The 12,501-nt window shown below is 37.3% G+C and overlaps 1 protein-coding gene across 1 annotated transcript in view; it reads left to right on the top strand.

The window, feature by feature from the left end:
- Window positions 1-12,501, top strand: part of TLK1 (tousled like kinase 1) — a 143,678-nt gene that overhangs the window by 37,477 nt on the left and 93,700 nt on the right. The window contains exon 2 of the mRNA XM_059394147.1: window positions 5,680-5,798. Coding sequence (XP_059250130.1) covers window positions 5,680-5,798 — 119 coding nt within the window. The remainder of the gene's footprint in view (window positions 1-5,679; window positions 5,799-12,501) is intronic.

Below are 12,501 nucleotides of genomic sequence, written 5' to 3'. Positions count from 1 at the left end.
CAAAATAAGTTTTCAAGTGGCTCATTTCTTAGCCAAGCAAAGCCATTTACTGATGGTGAGTTAATTAAATTGTATTTGATTGCAGCATAAAAAAATGTGTCCAGAAAAAATAAACTCGTTTTAGAATATAAATTTTTTGGCAAGAACAGTTGATTTAAGAGTTAAAGACATTTGAAGCAATATCAATAGTCAATTAAAAAAACAAGTAATTTATAGTGTTTTTCCTTGGCTTTTGCTGAGTTGACAGATGTTATTGATACTCTTCAGTTGTTGTTTATGCAAGGTGTCAATGCCAAATTTGAAGTGGCAGAACAATTAGACCCTATGAATAGTCTGTGGAGAACAACTACACACAAGAATATTTTCAAAGTTGAGAAAACACAAAGTACAATCTGAAGTGGAATCTGCTAAGATGTGCTAAAAGTGATGGTGGTAAAAATGTGTGGAACAGAAAAAGGCTTAGTTGGATAACTTTACAAAGCTTATAAAAATGTGAGGCGTTCAAAGCTCTGGTTATTTGTTGTATTATTCATCAGTAGGTACTTTGCATAAAATTTCGAATTTATCATGTGTTACTGAATCAGTATTGTCAGTGGTGCACTTAATTTGCTCTCATGGATTTAATTAGCATCAGCTGCATGAATTTTTTTTTGGATATAGAAGCTGAATTTCTTGACTGGTTTAGTAGTAAAATTGTTTACAATTTTTTGAGCTTAGGACAGAGATGGAAATTTTTCTGAATGAAGTGGGATAGCCTTCAACCACTATTGTCAGATACTGATTGGCTTTGGAAATTGGCTTTTTTTGACACCTGGAAATACTTTTAAATGAATCTAACCTAAAATGATGAGGTGAAATAGTGCTTACATGTGAAATTTAGCTGCAGTAAAGTCATTTCAGTGTCAACTGATGTTTGAATCACAAGTAACATCAAACTGCTTTATTCATTTCTTTTACTGTCAAAGCGAGAGCTTCATTCCCATATGAATTTGCATGAATATGTTTTCCATCATCAAACTACAGTGCCAGCAACATTTTTCCGACATTGATGCACGTGCAAAGGAAGTTTCCATATCTCAAAATCCATGTAATTGTGCACTTGAGGAACTTCTGCCTTACTTCCAATTGGAAGTGATTAATCTGCAGTATAGTGACTTATTGAAAAGCAATTATCAAAAGAATCTAAGAGATTTCTAGAGCTGCCTTCAAAGTCATGAATTAACTTAATTAAAATCATGTACTTGTGGGTCGATATCAGTATTTAGCAATACCTGTTTGTCAGAAAAGGCATTTCAAAGATAAATACATAGGCTGATCAACATTATCAGTTGAATATTTGCAATAGATTTCGATGATAGGAAACTAAAATTAAGTGGTACCCCCAATTCCATTTTTATTAGCCTACTTATATTTTATAATATTGTAAAATATTATACATAGTTTTTGTATCTTGAATTTTGTCAATAAAAAGTTTGTAGAAATTTTTCTCTCATTATGTAAAGTGTCTACATGGTATTGCCCTTGGCCTGCAAAGACTGAAATACAGTTGAGCCCTTGTCAGGAAAAGTTGAGAACCCAGATTCTATAGCAGTGATTCTCAGACTTGAATGCACATGATAATTTCCTGAAGATCTTACTAAAATTTAGATTCTGGGGCACCTGGGTGGCTCAGTGGGTTAAGCCTCTGTCTTCAGCTCGGGTCGTGATCTTGGGGTCCTAGGATCGAGCCCACATTGGGCTCTCTGCTTGGCGGGGAACCTGCTTCCTCTTCTCTCTCCCTGCCTGCCTCTCTGCCTGCTTGTAGTCTCTGTCAAATAAATAAATAAAATCTTTAAAAACTATATAGATTCTGATTTGCTAGGTGTAGGGTTGGAACCGACAGTTTCCATTTCTTATAAGCATCGAGGGGTAACAGATGGCTGCTGATCAGTGAACTGTGTTTTGGGAAGCAAGGCTCTTGTATTCCAGATTATATTTTTATTTAGATAAGTATGCTAGGGCTGCCTGGTGGCTCAGTTGGTTAAGCGTCTGTTTTCAGCTCAGGTCATGATCCCAGAGCTCTGGGATTGAGCCCCATGTTGGGTTCCCTGTGCAGTGGAGAGCCTGCTTCTCCCTCTCCCACTGCCTGCCGCTCCCCACCCCCTGTTAGTACTCTCTGTCAGATAAATAAATAAAATCTTAAAAAAAAAAAAAAAGACAAGTATGTTAATACTTGTTAAGCATCTGTTATTTGTCAGCAATTATACTAAAGGTTCTTGCATACATTGCTATTAAAATGTTGTAAAAACTTGTTAGAAGTGTTGGTTATTAGTGAGGTTGGGACTCCCTACAGGAGTTTGGTTAGAAACCAGTTTTTGTTATTCCTTGAGTGTATAGCTTCCTCTAGGATCTCATGGAGGGCTGGGGTCCTAGAGGAAGCTATATATCTAAGAAACAAAAACAGTGGTAAACAAAATACCACATTATTAGTTGGATCAGGTAAAAGTAGGGACTTAGGTCTTCATCTTCCCTAAATTTCAGTGCATTATAAATTTCAAGCACTATCAAGCCAAAGAGTAGAAATAATACATAGCACATAAATGTTTTATAAATATTTTCTCCCTCCCTCTTGTTTTTCATTTTTACCACCATGTCTTTTGAACTAACAGAGTTAAAATTTTGATATAGTCCAATTTATTTATTTTTAAAAAATTATTTGTAAGAATCGTAAAGTGTACATAATACAGCATTTGCCATTTTAGCTATTTTTAGGTGTACAGTTCAGTGCCAATAAGTATATTCACATTATTGTACTGTATCACCACCATCCATTTCCAGAACTTTTGTATCTTCCCCATTGAAACTGTACCCATTAAACACCTAACTCCTCATTCCACCATACCTGCTCTCTGTGACAGCCATCATCTACTTTCTGTCTCTGCATTTGGCTATTACGAATCTCATATAAGTGGAATTACACAATATTTGTACAATTGGTTTTGTACAATTTGTACAATTCACTTACCATAATGTCTTCAGAGTTCATCTATATAGTGACCTGTGTTAAAATTTCCTTCATTTTTAATGCTGAATAATACTCCACTTTATCCATATACCACATTTTGTTAATCCATTCATTCATCAGTGGACACTTAGGTTGCTTCTACCTTTTGGATATTGTGAATAATGCTGATATGAACATGGTGTATTAAGGTCTATTCTAGGGGCGCCTGGGTGGCTCTGTGGGTTAAAGCCTCTGCCTTCGGCTCAGGTCATGATCCCAGGGTCCTGGGATCAAGCCCCGCATCGGGCTCTCTGCTCAGTGGGGAGCATGCTTCCCCCTCTCTCTCTGCCTGCCTCTCTGCCTACTTGTGATCTCTCTCTGTCAAATAAATAAATCAATCTTTAAAAAAAAAAGGTCTGTTCTAGTCCTTACTTTCACTTCTGTTGGATATATACCGAGAAGCAGACTTTCTGGATCATATGGTAATTCTGTGTTCGATTTTTTTTTGAGAAACTGCCAGTTTTCCACAATGGTTGCACCAGTTTACATCCTACTAGCCTTGCACAAGGGTTCAAATTTCTCCACATCCTTACTAACACGTAGTATTTTCTGTTCTATGATAGTAGCCATCCTAATGGGGATGAAGTGGTATGTCGTTGTGGGTTTTGATTTACATTTCCCTAATGATTGATATTGAATCTCTTTTCATGTATTTACTGGCCAGTTACATATCTTTGGAGAAATGTCTGTTTATGTCCTCTGCCAATTTTTTTAAAAGATTCTTTTATTTTATTTTACTTTATTTTAGAGAGACAGCAGGGGGAGGAGCAGAGAGAGAGGGAGAAAAAGCATCTTAAGCAGAGCCGTGCTATGTGCAGAGCCAAACGTGGAGCACAGAGCCCAAAGTGGATTTCAGTCCTGTGACCCTGAGATCATGATCTAAGCTGAAAGCAAGAGTCAGATGCTCAAAACTGACTGAACCACCCAGGTCCCACCCCCTGGCCCCCCCTTTTAAAAAAGATTTTATTTATTTAACAGAGTGAGAGAGCACAAGCAGGGGGAGCAGCAAAGGGAGAGGGAGAAACAGGTTAGGTTCCCTGCTTAGCAGGGAGCCCAGTGCAGGACTCGATCCTAGGACTCGAGATCATGACCTCAGCCAAAGGCAGATGCTTAATCAACTGAGCCATCCAGGAGCCACATTTCCCAGTTTGATATCTAAGAAATCATTGTCAGATCCTCCAAGATCATGATGCTTTCCCCGTGTTTTCTTCTAAGAGTTCTGTAGTTTTAGGTCTATACATGCAAATGCAAGATCCCTTGGATATGAAGAAGGAATGGGATCAAAAGCAAAAATTGAAGGCTTCAGCTTTTTAAAGGTAGTGACCTCTTTGAGATGGAAAAAAGAGGAGTCGGCAGAAAATATATATTCAGGTACAGATATATGCAAGTAAATGTGGAAGGATGGCCATTATCCATTCAGTCCTCTGTCGAGATAAAAATGGAAGATAATGAGGGGCACCAGGGTGGCTCAGTCAGTTAAGCATCTGCCTTGGGCTCAGGTCATGATCCCAGAATCCTGGGATTGAGCCCTGCATCAAGCTCCCTGCTTGGTGGGAAGCCTGCTTCTTTCTCTCCCATTCCCTTTGCTTGTGTTTGTGCTCTCTCTGTCAAATAAATAAATAAAATCTTAAAAAAAATATAAAAGAAAATGAGAACAATTTCAAAAGATAAAATCTATAGGAATAACTGTTAACCTTTAAGATAGAGGAATGTAAGCGTATGTAGAAGGGGTCTAGTTAGTTTTGTTTGAAAGTGTCTACATGTGACTTGGGATTGCCCCTTAATTCCTTTCAAGAACCACTCATTTTTATCAGTTCTAAGATTTTAGTTTTATCAGTAGAAAATTGGCAGATACGAATAAAAGAAATTTAAAATTGAACTTTAAGTAGGATTTGTGGTACTTTAGTCTGCATCGTAGCAATTACACGAGGATGCTAATTTCTCCCCTTTAATTCTCCAATGATTGTTTAATAATAGCTGTTACCTCAGTGATCTGTTTGATATATGTATAATTTTTATTCACTGATAGAAACTGAAAACCATCAAATGTACCAAAAATCTCTGGGATGTGAAAGTCATAAAACAATCTTTTCCAGTTTAAAATATAGTCAGAAAAGGTATAAACAAATAAAATAATTAACTATTAATGTCACTTAGTGTCAGAATTCTGCATAAACTAGCATTATACTATGAGAGTGGTATTTTTCAAACTTTGGACCTATGGTCAATTAATGGCACATGAAGTCAGTTAAATAGCTCACAGCCAGTGTTTTTTTCCCCTAATGGACAAAAATAGACTAGAAAATAGTGGTGTGCACTGCATGCAGTAAGAAGAATTTGTGAAATTTTTTGATACATGATTTTATGTGTTTGTGTACTGAATTGTGTGGAAAATATATTTCTTATTCTGGATTGTAGTCACAAGTGTTGGAAATTCACTGTTGGTTGTTTTGTTAAATGAGCGAAGGACATGATAAAATTTTAGTCTCTTAATCTGTTTATAGAATACATTCATTAAGTTCGTAGTGACATCTCCACTAACCACATCCCTATATTTTACGTTTGTGTGTATATGAAGATATATATATATATATATATATATATGTATTTGTGTTTTATTTTCCTTTTCTTAATAGGTGCAATGGATGAGCTTCATAGTCTGGATCCAAGAAGGCAAGAATTACTGGAAGCTAGATTTACAGGAGTTGCAAGTGGGAGCACAGGCAGCACTGGCAGTTGCAGTGTTGGAGCAAAAGTGAGTAGAATTACAAACTTTATTTGACATTCTTTCTTTGTATTAAATGATCCAGAATATATTTTGTATAAGAATCCTACATATGTGCTTAATAGCAAATCATTACTTACTGTAATTTTTATAATGTATGGGGAAAAATCCAGTATTTATAAACTTGATTTTTACTATAGCATAACATACTTCAGGGGCATAATAGGTTTCAGGAGTAAAAATTAACTTAGTAGATTGAACTGCTCTTCTTCTATTATATAATTTTTACTTTTCTTGTCCTGTGTCTCTTCTTTGCCTCTGTCATCCTTGGTCCTACCTGTATATGTTCCTATTTGTACGATTGCTGCTTAAAACCTTAGTGTATATATTAGGCTTTCCAGTGATAGATCTCACGTTGCCGTCAACTCCCCATTACCTCACATTGTAGTGGATTTCATGTACTTTTTTTGTGGACCTCTGTGAGCATTCATTTAGGATATATTCACAGGAGCATAATTGCTGGGTTATAGGGGTGTATATAGAGTTAAAATTGAATGAATAGTGTAAGATTGCTATTCAGAACAGTTGTATAGGCCTAACCTGTACTTTTAACAGAATGACTGATCATTTATGTACCCACATCCCAGAAACACTTGGCATCCTCTGGATTTCTCATTTTTGATAGTTTAACAGGTATAAAATAGTATCCCACTTTCTCTCTTTTTTTTCTTGTTCCACCAGTTATTTTGAGCATTTCCTCATGTACTTGTTAGCTTTTTGTGAGTCTCTTATAAATTGTTAACAATACTTTTTCTGGTTTTGTATCAGGATTACTTTTTTCCCAAACTGATTTTCACATGTTCCTTGTATATTCTACATATCAGTTCCTTGTTGGTTGTATACAGTGCAGAGAACTTCTCCCATTTTGTCATTCTGTCACCTTTGTTCCTGGTATCCATCATTCTAGAGGACTCTTGAATTTTATTATAATCAAACTCATTGATTTTTTTTTTCCCCTTATAGGCTATAACTCGAGTTTTGAATCACTCTTGGTATACTAAGAAAACCAGTCATCACTGTAAACAATCAGGGTCAAATAGGTCCTTTTCCTTTTTTCTTTTAAACATTTATTTATGAGAGGGGCGCCTGGGTGGCTCAGTGGGTTAAGCCGCTGCCTTCGGCTCAGGTCATGATCTCAGGGTCCTGGGATCGAGTCCCGCATCAGGCTCTCTGCTCGGCAGGGAGCCTGCTTCCCTCTCTCTCTCTCTGCCTACCTCTCCATCTACTTGTGATTTCTCTCTGTCAAATAAATAAATAAAATCTTTAAAAACAAAAAACAAAAAACATTTATTTATGAGAGAAAGAGAGAGAATGAGAGTGAGAGTGGGAGGGGCAGAGAGAAAGAGAAACCCAGGCAGACTCCCTGCTGAGCATGGAGCTTGTTCTTACACCCTGAGATCATGACCTGAGCCAAAACCAAGAGTTGGATGTTTAACCAACTGCACCACCCATCATTTGGCTATTTTTATATTTTAAGTTATTTTACTATTCATTTATAGGAATAAAGGTATAATGAGTGACAACTTTATTAGATATTTTAATAAGAATTTAAACTAAAATCCTCTTTTTTTTTTTTTTAAAGATTTTATTTATTTATCAGAGAGAGAGAGGGGGAGAGAGCGAGCACAGGCAGACAGAATGACAGGCAGAGGCAGAGGGAGAAGCAGGCTCCCCGCCGAGCAAGGAGCCCGACGTGGGACTCGATCCCAGCACGCTGGGATCATGACCCGAGCCGAAGGCAGCTGCTTAACCAACTGAGCCACCCAGGCGTCCCTAAAATCCTCTTTGTAGGAAGTAAATCTTGGTGCACAAACATCAAAAAAGATAAAGGATATTGTCATATATCCTTTGAGCATGAAGTGTCCAGATTCATATAGAAGAATATGATGATGAAGTCCTTCAGTTGAATGACTGACGAATGAAAATACCATGTTTCCTTTTTTTCCTTAGAGACAGGTTATGGAATTCATTGATTCTTGAATTTAAGAAAACTCATCTAGGATAATACCATTCGATCACCCTGAGATTTCACTTCTGTAGTCATTGCCACCAGTTTTAGAGTCTAGAGATGTTGTTATCTCTTTATACTTACTTTCTGATTTGTCTAATAATTATAGAATGTTTTCCTCTGTTGTTTTTTTCTCTTGAGCATCTCAGGTGAGAAATGAAAATTTCTAATTCTCCACCGGAGTCGGTGCAATCTAAAATCAGTCTGCAAGGATGTTTCTAGTATCTTCTTCTTCTTTTTTTAAAGATTTTTTAATTCATTTGAGAGAAAGTGCACACATTTGTGGGGGGAGGGACAGAGGGAGAGAAACCCAAGCAGACTCCTTGCTGAGCATGGAGCCTGACATGGGGCTCAGTCTCACAACCCCAAGATCATAACCTGATCCAAAGTGAAGAGTCCATACTTAATTGACTGAGCCACCCAGACACCCCGTCTCTAGTCTTTTGTACATTCCTGAAAGATAATGCTGTACTTTGGGCAAGACAAGAAGATAACTTGAGAGATGATCACTTATTTCACTACTGCATCACTCTTTTAGGTCATTAAATCTGCATTGTTTTTCTGTTTCTACCATAAAAACTACCGCAGAGTTGCTTAAAACAAGATATTATTTTCTTATAGTTCTGAGGGTCAAAAGTCTGACATTGTTCTCATTGGGTTAAAATCAAGGTGTGCGCAGAACTTGATTCTTTCTTGGGAGGCTCTTGTGGGAGGCTGGGGGGACCTTTTCCTTGCCTTTTCTAGCTTCTAAAGGCTTCCTGAATTTCTTGGCTGCTGGTTTCTTTCCTCCATCTTCAAAGCCAGCAGTGATGCAGCTGTCTTACTGTTCTTGGATGTCGTATCACCCTCTGACCACAATCAAGAAAGGTTCATCACTTTTAAGTACTTGTGATTAGATTGGCTCATGTCCATCTGGATAATCTGGTATAATTGCCCCAATTCAAAGTCCTTACCCACTTATATCTGCAAACTCCCATAACATTCGCAGGTTCTGGGGATTAGGGTGTGAGTGTCATTGGGGGACATAATTCTGCCTATCATATCACCATTCTTCTTCTTCTTCTTTTTTTTTTTTTAATGGTTTTTGCTTATTTTAGCACAGTTGGGAATAATTGATGAACAATGATGAGTAATGATGAAGTAATTCCTAGGATGATGTAATAACAAAATATAGTAAAAATAAAATCAATAAGATCCCATAATGTAATTTAAATTTATGAAAGGGTGTATTGGATGTCTGGTGATTAATTACAAGATAGAATGCATTTTATTCCATTAAAAATGAATTTTAGTTTTATTATTTGGATGATCTCTAAGGAAGAATAAAAGTCCCCAAATACCTTCTTTTAGAGAAAGAGCATGAATGGGGCCAGGGAAGAGGTAGAATCTTAAGCAGGCTCCATGCCCAGCATGGGCCTGACATGGGGCTTGATGTCACAACCCTGAGATCATGACCTAAGTTGAAATCAGGGGTTGGACCCTGAACCAATTGAGCCACCCAGATGCCACCCTTCCCCTCTCTTACCCCACCTCGTGACAAATACCAGTCTTTACAAATAGGTAGAACTACTTGAAAAAGAAGCTCAAACGTTAAAATTGGGCTCAGTGGATCCTGAGGTATTCTAGGAGTGAAATACTTTTTCCCCATCCCTGGGCCACAAAGATATTCTGCAGATTCTTCTTTTAATTTTATAGTTTTACTGTCATATTTGCACTTTAGGCCCCACCTTTTATATAGTATTGATAGGGATCCAGTTTTGTTTTTCTCCATCTGGTGAGCCAGTTTTCTCCAAAGTGCTGCTGTTTTAAAAACATTTTTTAAAGGATTTATTTATTTATTTTTGAGGGGTGGGGTCAGAGGGAGAGAGAGATCATTTCTTTTTTTTTTTTTTTTTAAAATTTTATTTATATATCAGAGAGAGAGAGAGGGGGAGAGAGCGAACACAGGCAGACAGAATGGCAGGCAGAGGGAGAAGCAGGCTCCCTGCCGAGCAAGGAGCCCGATGTGGGACTCGATCCCAGGACGCCGGGATCATGACCTGAGCCGAAGGCAGCTGCTTAACCAACTGAGCCACTCAGGCATCCCGAGAGAGATCATTTCAAGCAAACTCCGCACTGCGTGTGGAGCCCCATGCAGGGCTTGATCTCATGACCTTGAGATCATGACCCGAGCTGAAATTCAGAGTTGGACACTTAAACTGACTGAGCCACCAAGGAGCCCCTCTCCACATTGCTTCTTAAATCATCCTTATTTTTCCACTGGTGATGCTACCTTTATCATATATTAATTTGCCATATATATATATATCTATATAGGTACCATTTATTCAGAAATTTCAGGCAGATATATGTATCTATATAGTTACCTATATACATATATTATACCTATATACCTATATTCAGAAATTTCAGGCAGATATATGTATCTAGATACATATATGTATCAACAGTTTGTTGATTCTCTAGATACATATATCTGCCTGAAATTTCTCTTACATTCCACTGGTCTGTATTCTTATCCTAGTATCACATTTTAAAAAATATACTGCTGTATTTTTGAATTTGTATTTTTGTATTTTGTATTTTGTAATACAAATACAAAAATTTTGTATTTTTAAAAAGAAATACTGGGGCGCCTGGGTGGCTCAGTGGGTTAAAGCCTCTGCCTTCAGCTCAGGTCATGATCCCAGGGTCCTGGGATCAGGCCCCGCATCGGGCTCTCTGCTCCGCGGGGAGCCTGCTTCCTCCTCTCTCTCTCTGCCTGCCTCTCTGCCTACTTGTGATCTCTGTCTGTCAAATAAATAAATAAAATCTTTAAAAAAAAAATACTATATCTTTGATAACAGCTTTTTTATAAGGTAGAGCAAGTATCTTCTTTAATCTTCTTTTATAAAGTTGATTTAGTTTTTTTATGGTTCTTTATTCCCTCATATAAAATTTGAGCATCACTTCATTTGTTTGTTACCATTTGGGGGGGTCTTCTATAATAGATTATTTGTACCTTTTTCCTTAGGTTTCAGATAGAATTCTTATTTTGAATGCATTGCATTTATAGATTAATTGAGGAGTAGTGAAATCTTTTCTTTTCTTTTCTTTTCTTTTTTAAGATTTTATTTATTTGACAGAGAGAGAGAGAGGGATGACAAGTAGGCAGAGAGGCAGGCAGAGAGACAGAGGGGGAAGCAGGCTCCCTGCTTCCGAGCAGAGAGCCTGATGAGGGACTTGATCCCAGGACCCTGAGATCATGACCTGAGCTGAAGGCAGAGGGTTAACACACTGAGCCACCTAGGTGCCCCGAGGAGTAGTGAAATCTTTATATGATTAGGTTGTCCCATCCAAATACATGAAATTTATTCAGTTCTGCCTGTTGAGATCTTAAGAATTTTTGTCTAGTTTTTATGAATTCTTTTGGCTAATTTCTGACTACTTTAAAGTTTTTGTGGCTAAAGTATTGACTGTTGGCCTTTTTTTTGGGTTGTAACAGTTTGTTGATTCTCTAGGGCTCTCTAACCAATAATTATCTTCCAAAAATGACAGTTTTATTTCTTCCACCTCGTGTGTATGTATATATATATTTTTTTCTTTATATTGGTCATGATCTTCGGAAATGGAAATATTCTGTATTGTTTTGTGTGATATTTACGCCACATAACAACTGTCAAATCTAAAAGGAAGGAAAAGCTTAATTTGTAATTTTCAGAATATTGGAAATAACTTAGCTGTTCCTCATCTAAGAGGAATGTATTAAAAAGAAATGTGGCATATATATATTTATACAATGAAATAATATTTAGCAATAAAAAGTAAGAGACTATTGATAACATTCAACAACATGGTGCATCTCAGATGAATGGATTATTCTAAGTTAAAAGAAGTCAACCAAAAAACTACATACTGCAATACTTTATTCACTTTTTTTTTTTAATGTAAACTCTACACCCAGTGTGGGGTTCAAACTAAAACTCTGAGATCAAGAGTTGCTTGTTCCATTGACTGAGCCAGCAAGGCACCCCACTTTTATATCCTTTTTTAAATTTTAAAACATTTTCTTTCTTTCTTTTTCTTTTTTTTTTTTTTAAAGATTATTTATTTGTCAAAGAGAGATCACAAGTTGGCAGAGAGGCAGGCAGAGAGGGGGGGGGGTAGCATGCTCCCCACTGAGTAGAGAGCCCAATGCAGGGCTTGATCCCAGGACCCTGAGATCACAACCCGAGCTGAAGGCAGAGGCTTAACCCACTGAGCCACCCAGGCGCTCTTATATCCTTTTTAAGACAAGGGTTGGGTGTCTGGGTGCCTCACTCAGTTAAGTGTCTGCCTTTGGTTCAGGTTGTGATTATAGGGTCCTAGGATTGAGCCCTGCATTGGACACCCCACTTGGTGGGAGCCTGCTTCTCCCTCTCCCTCTGTCTGCTGCTCCCCATGATTGTGCTTTTTCTTTCTCTTTCTCTGTCAAATGAATTAAAAAAAAAAAAAGCTTAAAAAAGGTAAGACAAAGGTTATCAATGGGAATATTTTGAGCTATTCTTTTGTTACAGATTTCTAATTTATGGCATTACATTCTGAAAATATAGTTTGTATAACATTAATCCCTGAAATGTGCCCTGTTTTATAAACATTTCATATCTAATAGCTCTTAAATTTAGTCGTTCAGATCTTAAATATTTC

Source organism: Mustela nigripes, chromosome 3 (genome assembly GCF_022355385.1).
Source record: "Mustela nigripes isolate SB6536 chromosome 3, MUSNIG.SB6536, whole genome shotgun sequence".
NCBI classification, from domain to species: domain Eukaryota; kingdom Metazoa; phylum Chordata; class Mammalia; order Carnivora; family Mustelidae; genus Mustela; species Mustela nigripes.
Note: the sequence above shows the minus strand (reverse complement) of the source record. Positions and strands in the feature narration are given on the sequence as shown.